This window comes from Crocodylus siamensis, chromosome 7 (genome assembly GCF_052110815.1).
Source record: "Crocodylus siamensis isolate JL-2025a chromosome 7, ASM5211081v1, whole genome shotgun sequence".
NCBI classification, from domain to species: domain Eukaryota; kingdom Metazoa; phylum Chordata; order Crocodylia; family Crocodylidae; genus Crocodylus; species Crocodylus siamensis.
In genome coordinates this window covers 53,116,001-53,137,028 of record NC_143401.1, presented here as the reverse complement: position 1 = coordinate 53,137,028, position 21,028 = coordinate 53,116,001, and the positions used below count along the sequence as shown (strand labels likewise).

Here is a 21,028-nt window from a genome sequence, read left to right as displayed (position 1 = left end):
AGAGGACTGGAAGAGGGCCAACGTGGTTCCCATCTTCAAAAAAGGGGGGAAGGAGGACCCGGGAAACTATAGGCCAGTTAGTCTTACCTCGATCCTAGGCAAGCTGTTCGAGAAAATTGTTCTGGCACACATCCAGGAGAGGCCAGCAGGGGACTGCATGCTTAGGGGCAACCAACATGGGTTCATCAGTGGCAGGTCCTGTCAGACCAACCTGGTGGCCTTTTATGATCAGATCACCAGATCATTAGATGCAGGGGTAGCAGTGGACATAGTCTTCCTGGACTTCCAGAAGGCTTTCGACACTGTCTCTCACCCCGTTCTCATTAAGAAACCAGGGGGCTGTGGTGTAGACACCCACACAGTCAAATGGGTCGCCAACTGGCTGGAGGGCCACACCCAGAGGGTGGTAGTGGATGGGTCCTTCTCAACCTGGAAGGACGTGGGCAGTGGGGTTCCGCAGGGCTCGGTCCTCGGGCCCGCACTGTTCAACATCTTCATCAGCAATTTGGACAAGGGGGTAAAAAGCACCCTGTTCAAATTTGCTGATGACACTAAGATGTGGGGGGACGTGGGCACACTAGAAGGATGCAACAGGCTACAATCAGACCTAGACAGGTTACAAGGGTGGGCGGACGAGAATAGGATGGGATGGGATTTAACACAGACAAGTGCAAGGTGATGCACCTGGGGAGGAACAATCGGCACCATACCTACAAGTTAGGTAAATCCCCTCTTATCAGCATGGAGGCGGAAAAGGATCTTGGAGTCATCACTGACTCCAAGATGAACATGGGCCGACAGTGTGGGGAGGCAGTTAGGAAGGCCAACCACACCCTGTCATGCATCCATAGATGCATCTCAAGCAGGTCCAAAGAGGTGATCCTCCCCCTCTGTGCGGCACTGGTCAGGCCACAACTGGAGTACCGCGTCCAGTTCTGGGCTCCGCACTTCAAGAGGGATGTGGACAGCATGGAGAGGGTCCAGAGGAGGGCCACTCACATGATCAGGGGACAGCAGGGCAGGCCCTATGAGAAGAGGCTATGGGACCTGAACCTGTTCAGCCTCCAAAAGAGAAGGCTGAGGGGGGATCTAGTGGCCTGTTATAAACTAGTCAGGGGGGATCAGCAGGCATTGGGGGAGTCACTGTTCCCCTGAGCACTACCAGGAGTGATCAGCAATAACGGTCACAAGCTGGCAGAGGGTAGGTTTAGGTTAGATATCAGGAGGCGCTACTTCATGGTCAGGGCGGCTATGGTCTGGAACCAACTTCCAAGAGAAGTGGTGCAGGCTCCTACCCTGGGGGTTTTTAAGAGGAGGTTAGACGAACACCTTGCTGGGGTCTTTCCTGCCATGGCTAGATGATCTGCTCAGGTCCCTTCCGACTATAGAAACTATGAAACTACTATCATATTAAACATGGCTAGATGAATGTTTTATAATTAATCATTATACAGGTACCTAACAGTTTACTGCAGGGATGTCAAAGATGCAGGCTACAGGCTGATCTGGCCCCTTGACCCCTATCATCCGGCCCCTGGTGACGCCTGTGGGTCTCAGAGCTGACCCACAGGCAGCATATGCTCTGTTGGTCTTGGAGCAGCTGCCATAGGGCAGTACCAGGTGTGTCCTAGAGTAGCCCAGACTAGTCCATACATACAGTATGGCCACAGAGAAGCCAAAACAGGACTGCATTGACTGCAGTGCCCACTCTAGCTGCTCCACATCTGCTGGATCTCACATGCACAGTCACTAGGTGGGTCTGACCTAGCTTGCAGACCAGCCCTGTTTATATAAATCTTGGATGCTCTACACTTGAGCACAGCAATAGCTGAGTCAAAGTTGAGAAGGACATTTTATTCTAAATTTATCCTTTCAGTTGCTTATAATTTAAAAAAAATAATTGAAATTTCATATCTCTCTCTGCAGTTCAAAGGTCATTATTATTTGATTGAAACTTTGAGCAAAATTACATAATTCTACCTGAGTTAGAGGTATATGTAACTAGTTTTTCTCCATGAAAGAAACATGATAACCTTTTTCCTTGGTGCTAATTCACTTCAAAACAAATTAATATGACAGCATCATGCACACACAATGCACCCTCTGTGAGGAAGACTTACTAAGTCTAAAAAAGTATTTATAATACTATCTGTGCACTGCCACACAGAGTACTATAAATACTGTGTATATATTTTCACCAAACATTCAAATATAAAATAGGTTTCCAAATCTACTTGCAATTGCATGGTCTTATACAGGCAACAATAACATTTCTGAAACAACCACCAGTGAAATCATGCAAATTTCCTAAACCTACTTTGCCAGATTGAAAATCTATTTCTGCATATATCAGTGGTTCCAGCAAGAATAATGAAAAACATTTTTATTACAACTTTTCCTGGAGTTTATTTTTGTTTCTTCATTTCCTGGCTCCCATGAACAATAAGTGCTACAATACTTAGGGTGAAAACTAACACTATAACATCTACCTTTCTAAAAATTTCCTAAAGATAGTAATGAACTCGATAGTAGATTAAGCTGAACTTCCTGATCCACTTTTTTTTTTATCTTTTTATCATTTTGTTATCTTTAGGCATTAGGAGAACTGAGAAGTGGTTTTAAAATGTTAATGCACAGCACTTCAGCTCATGAGAGCAACCATACATCCCCTTATATCCTTTACTCACAATAACAATGCCATGTACAGACATTCAGTTTCTCCTGGGAGAGTCACTGCTCTCCCAGTAGAAACCAAACTGTACAGATGTTCAGGATTTTTCTCCCACAGAATATTCTGGGAGAAAAATAACCTGGGAACAACCACAGTTAAATTATTCATGGGAGAGCTTCTCTTGGGAGAGCCAATGTTTTTAAACATTATCTTCTGAAAAAAGCCACAGCACTGAATTCCAGCATCCCAGGGTGCTTTGTTCACACCCTCCCCCACCCCTTCCTGGAAGACAATGTGTTGTACTCTGTATTCTACTGCTTCAGCTGAATAGGGAGAAGAATATGTCCCTTTCACAAGCTCCATATTAAGCTGCAGGGAGACACAGGTTGACCCAGAATAGCTTAGTTCAGCCAATCAGGGCAGCAGTGCACAGGGCAGCCATCTGCCTTCAAGCAGACTAACAGAGCCTGCAGAGCACACTGAGATGTGTGCACAAAGGCCCTGTAGCTATGCAGCATCAGTACTGCAAGCTTTCTGCTTTTAGGGACTCAGAATTCAAATGTCTGTTCAGGCATCAACAGTTAAATTCTTCTACCAGGAAAACAAAACCAGGAGAACTCTCCCAAATCATATGAACTTGTGTATGAAATCTTAGTTAACTCTGCCTTTCAGACACTCTCATGACCCTCCTGCCCTTGGTTTAGTTGCTTTTCTAACTCTTGTAAGGGCCTTTGTCGCTTTCTATAACAAACTCAATTACAAGATATTGTAATTTTAAGTTTTCCCAAGCTCAAACAGTCAAGGAGATGCCTATGAAAAGCTAGATACACAATGGAGAACCAGGTACTTGTTCTACTGCAAAACTATAACATCAGTCAAATTTAAACATCATTATAAAACTGAATTCTACTATTTCAATAGAAAAACTTACCCACTTGGCAATTGGACACCCCTGAGAACTTTTTCCTTCCTTCCCTGTATAAACCACTACCTCTATTCTTACAGCACTTCCTTTAGCTCCATACCTGTATAAGAAAAAAAATGTTACGATTACAATCTAGAATCTGTTTTAAAGACATTATGACCTTCCAAGCTCTGAATTGGATAGAAACAAAATACCTACTTTAGGTTGTCAAAAAGCACAGCTGTCTAAATCAAAGCGCACACTGAAGTGCTTCTATCTTTTTTCCAAGAAAGGACTGCTCCGAAAGGAGTGTCATTTTGGAGGAAGAGGTCATCTCTTCAATTTCTGTATGTAGTGAATGCATTCTAATACCTTATTTGTTTATTAGATTGACCTATTTCTGCTGTGGTCTGTTTTTCTGCAGCCAGGATTGTTGTAAGCTCAACCAGGCAAGGTACTAACCTTTATCCCCACTGACTTTAATTGGTATTGAATGTGCTCAGGTCACAGCAGGATTGAACCTAAAACTACTGAAGTTATGAAAAGATAAGAAAAGATGATGTGATGCAGCTGTTCAATTCATGTCCATGAGAGTAGGAAGGTGCTGTACAAATTAATAATGCAAAAAGGCAGGCAAATCTATCCTCTATCCACTATCTTCACAGTAGCAGGGCACTGGGGTGTGCCTGCTCCTTTAATGGAGCTAGTAGCCTGTGAGGCTGCTTGCAGGTGGTGCAGGGAACTAATGAGAGACTCGCCTGACTGGAAGGGGGTTTACTCACTCTGGAGCTCTATAAGGCCAGCACCTGAGCTGGTCAGGCAGTCTCTCCCTGGCAGCCACAAGGGGAAGAGCACTTGGCAGCAAGGCTCCTGAAGGGACTGCGGTGTTGCATATGATTTACTGGTGAAGCTTGGGAAGCTCACCAGAATGTCGCCCAGGGCTTGGAGGCTATCTTAGCTGAGAGGTGAGGGAAAGTTTTTCCTCAAAGGGGTAGGGGGCTGTTACCCCTTTTGGTGTTTATGTTCTAAGCCAGGGGCTTATTTTTTAGGTTGTGTTGAAGTTAAACTAGTGGTATGGGTTGGGACTGTAAGGCATGGTACACAGAGATCCCATTAGTACCTGTGGGTCACACAATTACCTTGAGCCCTGGCAGGGGCAGGCTCAAGGCCCAAGTGAGTGTTGAGACCAGACTGGGCAGCATGTGAGGCCACAAAGCCACACAGGGGCCAGTGGCCACAAGCCCAAGAGAGGCACAGCCAAGGACCCGGTGCCCAAAAGGGCTAAACTAGAGATGGTGCCTCAATGCCAGGTCCGATACAGTAGGCCTGGGCTAGAAGGCCTAGCTAAGAGGAAAGGGGTGGCGGTTAAGGAGTCTGAAACTCCAACAGGCAAACAACATCACAGTAACACCCATGAGGCTTGGGGCATGGTGTAGGGAAGGAACAGAGCCACGCAATTAGCCCTTAAGGTTGTAGGTTCCCCACAGTGGCAGTCGTAGAAAGACCCAGCAAGGGTCCTGGAAATAGTATAGTAGAAACCAATAGGGTGCTGGGGAACCCCAATGGGGCCCACGGGAAGACCCATAGGCAGCCTACCTTTTTATCTTATTATTTCATCAAGGTGTGGGGAGCCAAGACAGAAAGGAGGACACTCTAAAGGCAGAGCAGGGCACAGTTGCAAAGTCACCAGGGGGCACCACGGCTGCCCCTGGGACCCTGACGTGCTCAATCACCCTTCCTATATTTGTATTTATTTTGTTTTTGCAAGTAATAAAATGTGTGTAGTACTACATGCTGCACTGTTTTTTTCTCACCTGTTTTCCATTATTTCCCTGACAGCAGCAATGCTTGGTCCTGTCCCAAGGTGTGTATAATATGGGCCTTCATCTTTCTCTATAATTTGCTCTGCCGGAAGAACGAGAAAATTAAATTGATTGTGTACAAAATGTATTCACAATGTTAAAAAATACCTAAACACATTAATTTATTGGGTTATTTCCCAAATTAAATGCATAAAATCTTAAAGGCTTTAATCATGATTAATGATTTGTATATTAACAGATACCTTAAAGAATGAATAAAATACAATGTGCAATTTGTTATCATCCATTAAACTACTCGTGGATTTTTCTCTAAATTATAAACACACAACAACATTAATACTTTGCACTCCTATAGCAATTTCCATGATAATCTACATTATTTACATATATTCATGAATGAATCCTCACAATACTCAGTGAAGCAGGGAAGTATTATTAATTCATTTTAAACAGTGGAACGAGAAGCTCATTTTAAACAGGGAGAGCCAAAACCCATAGTCACACAGGGCAGATCTGGGAAAAAAATACAGATCTCCTAACTCCCCATTTGTATTTTATCTACAAGACCAGAAATTAAGGTCCAGATAATAAAAAATGTTCCAGTGTGCATCTTTCTTTTTCACCTGTGGTTTTCTATTGCTAGGGTCACCAGTTAAGCTGCACCAATAAACCTGTAAGACACCTTGCATAGTCTCCAAATAAAAAAAAGACTAGTTTGAAACACTGAAATCCTTTCCTGACCACCCCAAGACCTGGTCCTTTCCTGTCCTGCCAGATCTTGAAGATCTGTGGGCTCACTCCGGCCTACCCCTTGCAGATTGTCATTCTATCCTTCCACAATCCACATCCCTCACTTCCCCTGCCATATCCTGTAAGAAAGATTTGTCTCTATTAAAAGCAGCAAAAAGCCACCCCATGGGTACAACTTGTAATGTCACTTAAGCCTTGAACACACATCTATCTGTAAGGCAACACAAATATAGCATTATGTGGGTATATACATGTTCAGAACCCCCTCACCCCCTCATCTTGAGTGCCAAAAAGTTGCCACAAAGGCATGCTCTTCAGTCATGGAGCAAAAGGATGTTCCTTTGCTCCCCCTGCTCTCCAGAGAGCCCATCTGTGACCCCGATCACTGACAGTCTGCTTTCTCCTCTGCCAGAGAAGGCAAACCTAATGATTACTGACAGCCTACCCAGTTCACCTTCTCCAGCCTGGGGGAGGGCAGGCTACCTTTAACAGCTGGTATTCTGGGTTCCAGAGCAACATTTCTCTTCACCCACTGCAGGTGGGGAGAAGGGGGAGGCTGTCTAACAACTACCTACTGCTGCTCTAGTGGCCAAACCAGTAGCAGGCACTCTGACAGCTTACTGCAGAGGGCTGTCAAGGAATCCACAATTCTCCAACCTACCAGCCCTTGCAAGGGGAGTGGAGGGAGAGGGCAAAGCACTGTGGGATAATGGAGGTATGAAGGACCCCTCCTGTAGTACATCCAATTGTACAGATGTTACATATGCCACAGCAATACACAGAAGGTCCTATTTCAAACAGGAACATTTCTGTAGCACAGGCACCATTTCTGTAGCACTACAGGTGAGATGAACATCTGTCCCCTCAGATTCTGGGATAACAGACATTCATAATCCTTTTGCAAGGTCCTTAATTGCTTTTTCGATAAGTAAAGACCATTACCCATAACCAGCATAACCTGTGCCCCACTTTGCTCCTTTGATCAAAGCTCTTCAAACCTGCCCCCATCTTTTGTCAAGTCTGCATTGTCACTAAAGGAAGACAAAATTTCCCTGTCATCACATGAAAATTACTTCATGATCTGAAGCATATCAACGCAGAATGTTAATGCCCTTTCTTATTCCTGTTCACACTTACATCCTTACCCTTAAGGCTAGACACTTACCTGATGAGTTTTTCTACCTTGCAGTGAGCAGGTTTAAATGCCCCAAAAGTTATCCACATTGGAAGGAAAGGGTAAAGAGGAGCACCTTTCTCCCCTCCTCCAAGGAGCAAAGCATCAGGGACCCTTCAAACAATGAAACCCAGGGAGACAGGGGACAATATTCACAAAACGAAAACATGTAAAGGGAACTTTCCAAAGTTAAGAGACATAATGTGAAATATGTATGTCTAAAGCAATCAGGACTCATAGTAGAGATGGTATCTTTTATTAGACCAACAAGATTTTTGCAAAAAAAATTTTTTTAATTGCAAGTTATCATCTCTACTACAAGTCCCGATTGCTTTTTCCTCTAGACCAGTATGGCTACAACCTGGATACCTGACGTATGTCTAAAAACACTTACCAACGCAGTCACAGGTTGGAAATTCAGACTGTCCTTTTTTTGTTGGAGTATCTATTAAATTTTTTGTAGGCGTGTCCAGGAACTTCATAGGAGATTCAAGAAAGCTGCTGAGTGTATTCTTTGCTGGAGAACACCTTGAGTCTCCTATACTTTGTGTCTTATCAGTACCCAAACTTGTTGATGTCAGAACTGTAACTTCACCTGCACACTCTATATTCCTGAGAGTTTCTACTGCATCTGGTAAGTGGGCTTCAGCACAAGTAACAGGTGGTGTTTGCAAGTGCTGATCCACTTTTTGCCCTATAGCACTCTGTGAAAAATTTGCTTGAGTTTCACAATATATTTCACTAACTCTCTGGTTAGACTGATTAAGTGTCTGAGACAAGGGATGTGTCTGAATGACATTCGTTGTTTGCTGTACCTGAGAATTATCATCTTTTTCTGTAAACATCTGTATGTCTTCACTTGGTTTATTCAAACAGGATTCTGTTTTTAATTGTGAAGCAGCCATTGGATTACTGGAAGCAAGTTCACCATACTGTGAACAGGTAACAACAGTGTCATTTTTCAGTAGATCCATACCTAACATATCACTGGATCCTACAGCTTTGATTTGCTCAGTTACTACTTCACAGCCAAACAGCCTGTCTTTTTTTTTCTCCTGTAGTACCTCAGGTAAAGGTCTATGGATTTTTATCTGAGTTTGTGGTAGAAATAATCTATGTTTTTGCTGTGATAAAGTACTTTGATTTAGTGCCTTCTGGACTTTGGTTCTGGGAGATTTTTTTTCTGATGCAGCAATTTTTGAATCCTGTGACATGGTTTGACCAAGTCCGTACAGTTTTGATGACATCCAAACATCCTGTAACTCACTATGCTGGCATGCTGACTGGTCTTGCTGCTTTTCATTACTTTGTTGATTGCCTGTATCTTGAGGCTTCTTTTTGTGTCTCTGCTTCCATGGTGCATTTTTTCCCTTTTTTTGTGCCGGATGTTTTTGCTTTACCAGCAAGGAATTATAATTGTGCTTTATAAATACAGATTGTTTTTTCTGCAGTAGGTATTGATTTTGGTTATGTTTTGGTTGCATCTCATGTGATATAAGATTAAGAAGTGAAGTCTTTACATCATTTTGCTGTTCTGGATTTGTCTGGTTTGATTCAATTATTGCTGCAAGTTGAGTTAATTGTGTAGCTACATCTTCTTCATCCTGACTGTGAATTCCTCCTTCCTTAATTATGGAATTACTTTTTAAGTTCACATACTTATGATCTTTCTTTTCTAACTGGCCAAGAATCTCCAATTTATTACTCATTTGTTGGACATTACATGACTTGTTAGAACATGGAACAATGGTAACTTTTTCATGGAGGGAGTTTTTTTCCTTGGCAGTAGGTCCTGAAGATGATTTTGCATTAGTTGCTAAAACAGATAAAGGCTTAGTATCTCTTGGACCTAAATGAGATTTATATAACCCATCAATCTTACTGGCAGACTTATTATGCAATTCTGAAACAGTATTTTGGCCATTGTACAACACTGCCTTATTAAGGAACTGTTTCTCTGAATCAGCATGGTGAGACAAGAGCTGCTGTTCATTCTGTAAAAATGCATCTTTGATTTCCTTTAACGTAGAAGATGTCAAGGCAGATGAAATGTCCCTTTTGGAATGGTAGAGTAGATGGGAAGTTGTTTGTTGTTCTACATGATCAATACTTTCTGTTTTAGTTGGTGTTGAAGCTTCTAATGGGACTTCTGATAATTTTGTTAATGCTTCAATAGCTACTACTTGTTCTACGGTTAAGTTTCTGTTTTTAATCAGAGACAAAAAAGTTGGCTGAAGTGTAGAATTTTCATGTTGTGTCTTTTTGTTTGATATTTTAACTGCATCTTTCTCTACATGGACTGTTTCAGGCACAGGGGTACAGCATGCCCTTTCCTGTGGATCCTCAATAGAATTGCTTTGCAGAACTGAATTATCATCAGAAATTTGAAAGATTTTACTGGTAGAGTTTGATTTCTGTCTCATGAAAACACTTCCTTGTTTTTCTGGATGAATACAGCAAACACTTGTTGTCAAAGCGTTTACAATATTATTCAAATTAGCAGTGTTTGTCCAGTGTGTATTATGGGAGTTGTTTTCTCTGCAGCTGTTTGTCAAATCTGCCTTTTCTTCTACAATTAATTTTTTCAGTGATACATCTGATTCTGATGGTGAATAATGTATGTTTTTGAGGCCATTTCTAATGGTTTGTGCAAAAATCTTTTTTGGCTCAACTAACTCACTGGGAGAGACTGTTTTTTCACCTTCTTCAGAATTTTTCAAGTGTTCATTCCCTGTCACAGTTCCATGGAGATCTCCATTGACATGGACACCAAAAGACGGTTTCTCATTATTTGTCCACTTTTCTGCTTCTAAGCCTGTCATGCTTTCTTTTTCATTAGACTGTACATTTTCAAAGGGCAGTGTTTGGCTTGTTTTCACCCTGTATTTTTCACCATGACCACATATACTGCATTCCATGGGTTCTGGTCTGAGGCCATTTACTGGTTTGTTTTCTAAATCCGCCTATAAAACAACAGGAAAAATAAGAGTTAGCTATAATTATTGTTTAAATTATTAAAATTAAGAAGCATTCAACCTACAGTGTCCTGACAGTGAGAAATGCCCTATTTGATCAATACCAAAGCAGTTGAAAAACAGCACAGTCTGTCAGTGGAAAATCTGAAGTCCAAAGATCTCTTTATACCATGCTGGTAATGTAAAAAGGTCTTAAAATACAAGCAAATATAATGGGCATTAGTGTAAACAAAACTCAGATCATAAGGCCTCAATCCTGTAATGAATTTTGTACAAGCAGATACAATCCTCTCTGGAACTTATTGCAGGCTGGGAACTGTGGGCTAGTCTACTGAGGAAAGAGTTACCAGTTACATCGGTATAATTATATCTGTACAGTCAAAAAAGGTATAGTTCTATTTATTCAACTCTTTATATTGGCCCAATTTTGATTCCAATACAGGGGTGGCTGTTTTCAGTTCATGTCAGAACCAAAATGGTTCATCCCACAGGCTGGAAAGCAATCCCAACAAACAGTCAGGAGCTGAGATGAGTAACCAGGAGCCAGAGGCAAGAAGCAAGAGGTCAGGAACTGAAAAGCAGTTGGGGGATAGGACAGGGCAGGGAAGGAGATGAATGGAGGCAAGATCTAGGAGAGGAAAAGGAAGACCAGGTGAGACGGTAGTAAGAGACCAGTGTAAAGCCTGTTGCTATTTCTCAGTATGACCTTTAAATGGCTGAGCTGTTTCCTGCATGCCTGCACCCACAAAAACAATGGGTACCACTCAAACAGGTCACAGAAGTGTAAAGTAAAGCATTACAGTTTGGCTTCAACTTCTCCAGAAATGGCATAAACCAAAAATGTCACTTCCATACCAGAGTAATTTTCCTCATGTAAGTTATATAGGTTCAAATTCACACATTAGATTAAACCAACAATTACCTGCTATTTTAAGTACTGGCACCTGCTGTACAATGAAGCCCCAAAGCTGTTGTACCATGTCCAATAACAAATTCAGAAAGAGGATTGGGAGATGCTGCATCTCCTATACCAGTTGAAATCTTAAAACTTTGTTTTTATTACATTTAAAATACATAAGTCATCATGACTGAGAACCTAATCTTCCAATGTGACACAAACATGGCACAATGTAGGACTATCTTCCAGAACTCACTGAAAGTCTGAAAAAAAATGGACGGCCTTTAATCTGAATTTGCAGCAAAATACCTAACAGCATAATTTGACTCAAGAGTTTTGAAAGAGGTCAGAATTCCCAGCATTCATCTTACATCTGCTTTAACTTTGGGGGAATGCCTGAGGACAGCCTAAAAAGTCAACATGATTAATCATTTCAAAGCAGGGGAGAAAGTGGAAGATCTGAACCCCTACTAAGCTTTGAAGCCATCTGCCACAATTTCACACACACAACTTAAAATCCTTAAAATTAAGCAAAAAAAATTAAGCAGGAAGGAAGTGTTGCATAAGGCTTTGCATAGCTTTTCCATACAAGTGTGAATTTCACCTCACTTAGTACAATGGAGCAACATGTTTCTTTTATATAGCAAATTAGTAAGGGTCTCTTGATGAGAAGTGAAACTGGTACACATCCATGGTCCAAGCTAGTGTGTAGTCTGTATCTTACCAAAGAATTTACTGACTTCTAGATATTCCCTAGTGTAACTGAACCATATTTTTCTTATTTTTTCATTTTTGTTTCAATAATCTTATCTTGTGGTCCATTAACCACTGGTGTTCCACTAGGGGGCATGGTTAATGGCCTATAAATCACACCTCCTCCACCCCTTTTCAGTTAAACATTGAACAGTAAAGCTGAATACTGGTCAATAGCAAATTCTAAAATTTGACAGAAGTCCATTGCTCAAAAAGACAGAGAAAAAATAGTCTAATATTTGAGTGGAATGTAGTCCCTGTCATCACCAGGGCTGCATATGAAACTATTTTAGTGATTAGACAGAAACTGATTCCTTTGAAAGAATGCTCAGACTGTAGCCCAAACAAATGATGATACTAAAAGCCAACTATAAAAATGAAAGGACCTATATAATTTGAAGATATATTAAAGCAGAAGTCAAGGAGGATAAAAATAGATGATAAAATAAACATTGGATTTATTTATTTAAATCAGCTTTTTACTGAACTATCATTTTCTTTTCAAAATTTAATCTGATATTATGACAACTTATTTCAAGATGTAAACTTACTCCATTAACTTAACAGAACTCATCTTCTGTATAAGCAAGTTCTCCTCAAATTTTAGTGGCATACTGTCTTTTAAAATTCTATATAGTATCATAGACAATTAGGATTGGAAAGGACCTCAGGAGGTCATCTAGTCCATCCCTAATTATATTATCTGAGTCAAGGCTACCTGGGTCTTAAAAGCCTCCATGGATGGAGATTCCACAACCTCTCTAGGTAACCTGTTCCAGTGTTTTACTACCCTCCTAGTAAGAAAGTTTTTCCTACTATCCAATCTAAACTTCCCTTGACATAACTTGAGACCATTGCTCCTTGTTCTGTCATCTACCATCACTGAGAACAGTCTAGCTCCATCCTCTTTGTCACCACCCTTTGCTTATATAATATTAGAGGGAAAAACATTTTTAGTTTTTGATGTCAACTTAACTTTCTAAATATGCTACCTGTACTTTTTATTACAATGGAGTGAATGCTAGTATTTACATGTTTCCCCAATATATTGCTAGTTTCTGTTTTCAGACATGCTTTTGCTCTAATAACTTTTGATTTCATTTCAGCTAGCAAGTACAGAATTACTACTCGCTCCTTTTAGACCTATTCAAAATTGATAACTACTTAGAAGCTGAAAGTTTGTTTTCTTTTTCCAATCTATGAATAAAAACCATGTGGGAAGAGGACAAACTTTTCTAATTCTTAAAAACCCAAAGAACCTAGGGGCAGATTTTAAAAAACCTTTAGTCAACTAAAAGATGCAAATAGCTATGTTTGGAAGTTTCAGCATGCACTTAATCTACACATTTAGGCACCAAAATATCTTCAAACATATGGCCCATTGTCACCTGAAACAAACATTAATCTATTAGCTCTAATTCAATAATCACTTTGTTTATTAAATCAGTCACATTCAATATAAGGAAGAAAAAAGTTGGTGGATTAAAAATAAGTTTTTCCTTAGTAAAAAAATACTAAAATACTAATTTGCATTTTGACTTCAATGCCAAACAAACCACATCCAGTTTGACACACATCCTGAATAAAAACATATCTTCTAGTAACGAAGAAATCTGTCATTCACACTTATCTAATATGATAAAAAGGTAAAAGTTAGAAATCAGAATAAATTTACTGGAAGGTATATAATTACTTATATAAATTATCATCAAAGTAGTGCATCTTACTGTTAACAAAAAGTGATACCAAATTTAGTGTGAAACTATATTTAGCTGCATAAACATATTTCAATAGTTTTATTAAAAAACCAATACAAAATTAATTTATTTTCCTTAAAAAAAGGAAGCTGAATGCAAAATGCAAAATAAGATTACAGTTTTTGAGATCAAAGTTTCCTGTTTGGTGATTTCACTCACTTTGTTTTTTAATAATTCTACCCTCCAGGCAATGCTTGCAGAAACTAATGCAAAATGAAACTTACAGATCAGACAACAGATGGTGACTGGTGTTCACAGTTTTCTCTCTGATAAAGAAAACATGTTAAGAAAACAGGGACCCTACAATACAAACAGATAACACCTAGATTTTATCAGAGGCTGCACAAGGCCTTTAGGATCATTGTTGCTAAAATAGGTTCTCAAGTAACTGTACAGTAAAAGTAAAATCCAGGGAAATTCAGGCTATTGAAGGAGATCTTATTTAACAAACTTCCATTAAATATAGGCACTAGCTGCCATTAAATACAGGCATCTGTTAAGCTGAATTCTCCCAGGCTATCCATCTACAAGGCTGTACAAAAACTGCTTTTAAATTTTTTTTCCACATATAATTCTGTATTATAAAAAGGAAAGCTGAAAGTTGAAACTATATTTTTTGTATGACAGGAAGTGTAACTAAGATGTAAAGATAGTCGCTAGCAAACACAAAAAGGAAGGACAAGTTACCTCACACCAGCTGCAACAGATTTAACAAGGAACAGAATAATGTCTAAGCAGTAATTAAAAAGAAAGGGCTGATTCAGAGTTAATCAAGGGTACTCCAATCTACAACTCCTGATCCCAAGAGACAGCTTTAAAAAAAAGCTAAGCCTATATCACGTTACAGGACATAAAAGACTTCTGAAAAATATTCCTCACCTGCTTCCCATTTTGAAATATGTCACTCCCAACATAGTATGTGTGACACAAAACTGATGTTCTGAAATTGCAATTTTGCTGCTGAAAAATTATTTACCTTATGAACAAAGTCTTATGAAATGATTATTGGAAGCGTTCTTTAATTTAAAGGGATTAATTCACCAGCATTCCTAAATGAATACATCCTTTGGGGTGAGAGGTATGTTCTAAAAAACTGAAGAGGGGGAGGATATGGCTCTTCACAAATTTCATTCCCAGAAACTGGAAGCTTCAATACACAAAATCCATTCACATACATGTGGGTGCTACAAGATTCTTGGAACTTCGTACAGCTGAGCTAATTAATTCCTTTTGCTGCAGTTCTCTTAACTGTGCTTTGTTCTTCAGTAAAACAAGTTTAGCTAGCATAATGTTGCTGCTGCGCTTGAAAATCTTCAGGACAGTCATTTAGGCACCAGTCCTACAACATAGGTGCCCTGCTGTGTTTGTGTGGAGTCCTTGTGAGCTTAGTAACAAAGTATCATTCTAAAGATCAAACTATTTCCTGTACTCCTTAACTTCTAGTAACATTTATGGAAATTACCTGTATATGCCTGGGATTTGGGGGGCCCTGCCCTACAGGAGGGGGACTGGTGAGTACCCACTCCTTCTCTTCTCTCTCCCTGGGGGGCTGCGCCAAGTAGGGGCCTGGGCGGGGGCTTGACCCGCCCGGCTCCACGCAGCCGCCTCCTCCCAGGGAGCGAGGAGTTAACCCCTTCCCACCATGAGCCCACCTACCTCTGGCTGTGCTGGGGGTCGGCAGGGGGCTCTGTGGCTGCTGAGGGGGTGTCTGGGGGGCTTTGGGGGAGTGGGGGCACAGCGGGCAGCAGGGCTACACCCTGTACAGGAGGGATCGTGTTGACAAAAGGGGCGGGGGTGTAGCTCTCTATGTGAAGGAAAGCTACATGTCCCTGCAAGCTGATGTTGGTGACCGGCATGGACATCTAGAGACCCTCTGGGTAAAAATTCATGGGGAATACGGCACACGGGACACAACGCTGGGAGTCTACTACAGACCTCCCACTCAAAGTCCTGAGCTTGACCAGGAGTTCGCCCGGGAACTGACTGAGGCCGCTTGCTCCAGGACCTTGGTTGTCATGGGTGTCTTCAATTACCCGGACATCTCGTGGGAAGATCACTCAGCAAAATCCGAGCAGTCGCAAAGCTTTCTCTCGTGCATGGATGACTTCTACCTGACTCAAGAAGTCTACGGGCCAACGAGAGACAAAGCGCTGCTCGACCTGGTACTGGCTACGGGGGATGACCTAATCGGCGACCTAGTGATCGATGGGAAGTTGGGTGACAGCGACCACAAGCTGATCACTTTCACCATCCGCCGTAAAGCTGGCAAGTCAGTCAGCAACACAGAAGTCCTTGACTTCAGAAAAGCCGACTCTGACAAACAAGCTCAGGAGGCTTGTCAGTCAGGCCCTGAGGGACCATGACCCCAGGGAGATGGGAGTTCAAGAAGAGTGGTTGCTTCTCAAGGAAGCAATCCACAATGCACAAACTAAATCTATTCCAACACTGAGGAAAGGCAGCAAGAAGGCACAGCAGCCCTCCTGGCTCTCCAGGGACCTAGCGGACCTCCTGCGGCTAAAAAGGAAAGCCTACAAAGGATGGAGGATGGGATTCACCTGCAAGAAGGATTATTCTGTGCTGGTCCAGTCCTGCAGGGAGCAAACCAGGAAAGCCAAGGCTGCAACTGAACTCCAACTAGCTTCAAGCATCAAGGACAATAAAAAGTCCTTTTTCAGATATGTGGGGAGCCAGAGGAAAAACAAGGGCAACGTTGGACCCCTGCTAAACCAGATGGGGCAACTGACGCCCAGGAAAAAGCCAACCTATTAAATAGGTACTTTGCATCAGTCTTTCATCGCTCCCATGGGACGCCCATGCCTGCTATGGGACAGGGAGATCCGGGTGATGGGGATCCCCTACCCTCCATCAATGCTGACCTCATGAAGGAACACCTTGAGAAGCTGGATACCTTCAAGTCAGCCAGCCCTGACAATCTGCACCCCAGGGTACTCAAGGAGCTGGCGAGCATCATAGTCCAGCCCCTGGCGTGGATCTTTGAAAACTCCTGGCACTCTGGTGTAGTGCCCAAAGACTGGAAGAAGGCCAGTGTAGTGCCGATCTTCAAGAAAGTGAAGAGAGTGGATCCGGCTAACTACAGGCCCATTGGCCTGACTTCTATCCTGTGGAAGATCTTAGAAAAGTTTATTAAGGAGCCCATCCTTGATGGACTGGCCCAGGCTAACATCCTAAGGAATAGCCAGCACGGGTTTGTTGCGGGTAGGTCTTGTTTGACCAATCTCATTTCCTTCTATGACCAGGTGACCTATCACCTGGACGAGGGAGAAGAGATTGATGTCATATATCTTGACTTCAGAAAAGCTTTGGATGTGATATCCCATGATCACCTCTTGGCCAAACTGGCCAGTTGTGGCCTTGGCTCCACCACGATCCCCTGGCTGGGAAATTGGCTCCGTGGTCGGACCCAGAGGGTTGTAATTGATGGCAGTCACTCATTGTGGTGCCCTGTGACCAGTAGGGTCCCTCAATGCTCTGTCCTTGGACCCATACTGTTCAACATCTTCATTAATGATGTGGACATTGGAGTTAGGAGTGGACTGGCCAAGTTCGCCGATGACACCAAACTTTGGGGCAAAGCATCCACGCCAGAAGATAGGCAGGTGATCCAGGCTGACCTGGACAAGCTCAACAAATGGGCAGACGAGAACCTGATGGTGTTTAACACCGAAAAATGCAAGGTTCTCCACCTTGGGAGGAAAAACCTGCAGCTTCCTTATAGGCTCAGCAGTGCCACGTTGGATAGTACTACAGAAGAAAGAGACTTGGGGGTCATCACTGACCACAAGATGAACATGAGCCTGCAATGCGATGCTGTGGCTAATAAAGCAACCAAAACGCTGGCTTGCATCCATAGATGCTTCTCGAGCAAATCCCGGGACGTCATTCTCCCCTTGTACTCGGCCTTGGTGAGGCCGCAGCTGGAGTACTGTGTCCAGTTTTGGGCTCCACAATTCAAAAAGGATGTGGAGAAGCTTGAGAGAGTCCAGAGGCGAGCCACACGCATGATCAGAGGTCAGGAAAACAGATCTTACGATGATAGGCTGAGAGACATGGGACTCTTTAGCCTGGAAAAGCGTAGGTTCAGGGGTGATCTGATGGCCACCTATAAGTTTATCAGGGGTGAACACCAGGATCTGGGGGAACGTTTGTTCACCAGAGCGCCCCAAAGGATGACTAGGTCGAACGGTCACGAACTCCTGCAAGACCGTTTCAGGCTGGACATAAGGAAGAATTTCTTTACTGTCCGAGCCCCCAAGGTCTGGAACAGTCTGCCAGCGGAGGTGGTTCAAGCACCTACATTGAACACCTTCAAGAGTAAATTGGATGCTTATCTTGCTGGGATCCTATGACCCCAGCTGACTTCCTGCCCTTTGGGCAGGGGGCTGGACTCGATGATCTCCCAAGGTCCCTTCTAGCCCTGATGTCTATGAAATCTATTAAATGAAGAGGAAAAAAAAGATCCAGATGAATCATTATTGGCATGATTTGGTTTACATGTAATGTTTCCACAAAGAACTACAATTACGATGGCAGTGGATATTTTTAAATCATACGGTATGAATTTTGATACCAAGATTTTTTTCCTCTTTTATTTTGATGTACTATTAACTGTAATAAATCATAAACTCAATGACAATATATGAAAGGTTCCACATGTAAAATGTTCTGCTCCTCAAGATGATAATGACAGATCATACTGACCCAGCATTTAGATAAGAAGCTAATTTTATAACATGTGAGAAGACATTCAAATTAACCAAGTATATTAAAAACTACTTATGTTAGAATCATAGAATAATAGTATCATAGATAATTAGGGTTTGAGGGGACCTCAGGAGGTCATCTAGTCCAACCCCCTTCTCAAAGCAGAACCACCCCCAACTAGATCTTCCCAGCCAAGGCTGTCTAGCTGGGTCTTAAAAACCTCCAAGGATGGAGATTCCACAGCATCTCTGGGTAACCTGCTCCAGTGTTTTACTACCCTCCTAGTGAGAAAGTTTTTCCTAATATCTAACCTAAACTTCTCTTGCTGCAACTTAAGACCATTATCCCCATTCAGGGAGAGAAGCCACTGTCATCTGCCACCACTGAGAACAGTCTAGATCGGGGTGGGCAAAATTCAGCCTGCGGGCTGGATCCGGTCCGCGAGGGCATTCTATGCAGCCCACAGGGCCCCTATAAAAATTTTGAGAATTAAAATGTATCTGTCCTTGGTTCCTGTCAAAAATGACAGGAATCATGGGCAGTAGGACCCAGAGGACTCCTCAGGGGGCTCCTGCAACAGCAGGGCCTGCCTGGCCCTGCCCTACAGCTGGAAGCTCTAGCAGGGGCTTCCGGCCTTGGACCACATGGCTGCCCTGGCACAGGAAGCTCAAGTAAGGGGCAGGGGAGGAGAAGGGCAGGGAAGGAGCTGATGTCGAGCACAGGGAAAAGTGCCCTCTCCCCCGCCCCATGGCCAGCAGTCCCTGCTGCAGCTATTTGCAGCCTGCACGGGGCTGTCCTGAGCAGGCACAGGCAGCCCCACACAGGCTGCGAGCAGCTGCAGTGCGGGGTGATGGCCACAGGGCTGGGCAGGGCTGCTTTTCCCCTGCACTCAGTACCAGCTTGTAACCTGGCTCCATGCTGGCTCTGGGCTTGCCCACTGGTACTGTGCTGTGGCAGCAACACCTGCTGCCCCCCTGCTTGCCATGCTAGGCAGTGCTTGCTGCCCGCCCAGAGCTCACACAACAGTAAGCCACAGTAAGGCTGCCACCACCGCCTCTGCTGCCCAGCATGTGAGCTCCAGACAGGCAGTAGCAGCAAACAGTGCCCGGTGCAGCAAGCGGGGGTGGGGGCAGCAGCTGCTGCCATCACAGTGCAGCCCCACAGGTGAGCCCAGAGCTGCACAGGGCCCAGGCTGACAGTAGCTGCCGGTTACAAGCTGATGCTGAGTGTGCGGGAAAAGTGGCCCCGTGCCTGCCCTGGGGCCAGTGCCTCATGCTGCAGCCACTCGCAGCCCACGTGGGGCTGCCTGTGCCTGCTCAGGACAGCCCTGCATGGGCTGTCAGCGGCTGCAGCAGGGAGCACTGGCCACAGGGTGGGCGAGGGGCCACTTTTCCCTGCGTTCTGCACCAGCTCCTTCCCTGCTGGCGAGCAGGGGCTCGGGCCTGTTCACTGCAGGGCTGGGGGGGGGGGGGGGGCAACTGGGAGTGAGCAGGCACAGGAGCACAGGGCCCACACAAGTGTCCCAAGGCCAGCACCAGCAGGGCCCAGAGCAGGGTGACAGAGGTGCAGGGTCCCGGCCAGCTGGGCCAGCTCCTGCCTCTCCATTATTAAATCCCCCCTCAGTCTTCTCTTCTCTAGACAAAGTATGCCCAGTTCCTTCAGCCTCTCCTAAGAAGTCATGCACCCCAGCCCCCTCACCATTTTCATTGCTGAACTTCCATTGAACTCTCTGCAATTTGTCCACATCCTTTCTGTAATGGGGGGCCCAAAACTGCATACAGTACTCCAGATGTGGCCTCACCAGTCCTGAATAGAGGGGAAGAATCACTTCCCTTGATCTGTTGGCAACACTCCTATCAATGCAGCCCAGTATGCCATTAGTCTTCTTGGCAACAAGGGTACACTGTTGGCTCATATTCAGCTTATTGTCCACTGTAACCCCCAGGTCCTTTTCTGCAGAGCTGCTACCCAGCCAGTCAGCCCTCAGCCTGCACCAGTGCATGGGACTGTTCCACCCTAAGTGCAGGACTTTGAACTTGTCCTAACTGAACCTCACGAGATTTCTTTTGATCCAATCATGCAATAAATTTTCTAGGTCTTGCTGAATGCTAAACCTAACCTCGAGTTTAGTTTTACTACTCCCCCCAGATTAGTGTCATCTGCAAACTTGCTGAGGATGCACTCTATTGCCATCTTCCAGGTCACCGATGAAGTTGTTGAACAAAACCAGCCCCATTACTGACCCCTGGGGCACACCACTTGATACTGGCTGCCAACTAGACATTGATTACTACTTGCTAAGCCCTATGATCCAGGCAGTTTTCTATCCACCTTACAGTCCATTCATCCAACCTGTACCTCCTTAGCTTGCCTGCAAGAATGTTGTGGTAGACTATATCAAAAGGCTTGCTAAAATTAAGGTACACCACATCCACTGGTCTCCCTGCATCCACAGAGTCAGTCATCTCATCATAGAAGGCAATCAAGTTGGTCAGGCACGACTCGTCTTTGGTGAATCCATGCTGACTTCCTAATCACTTTCTTCTCCTCCAAGTGCTTAGAAGTGAATTTCTTGAGGATTTGCTCCGTGAGTTTTCATAG

General features: G+C 43.6%; 1 protein-coding gene across 3 annotated transcripts in view; it reads right to left on the bottom strand.

Moving 5' to 3' along the window:
• TET1 (tet methylcytosine dioxygenase 1) overlaps window positions 1–21,028 on the bottom strand; it is a 174,318-nt gene that overhangs the window by 105,988 nt on the left and 47,302 nt on the right. For all 3 annotated transcript variants that reach the window (XM_090057970.1, XM_090057968.1, XM_090057969.1), the window contains 3 exons: window positions 7,717–10,285; window positions 5,390–5,480; window positions 3,603–3,696 (listed from right to left, as the gene is read on the bottom strand). In XM_090057970.1, coding sequence (XP_089914096.1) covers window positions 3,603–3,696; window positions 5,390–5,480; window positions 7,717–10,285 — 2,754 coding nt within the window. The remainder of the gene's footprint in view (window positions 1–3,602; window positions 3,697–5,389; window positions 5,481–7,716; window positions 10,286–21,028) is intronic.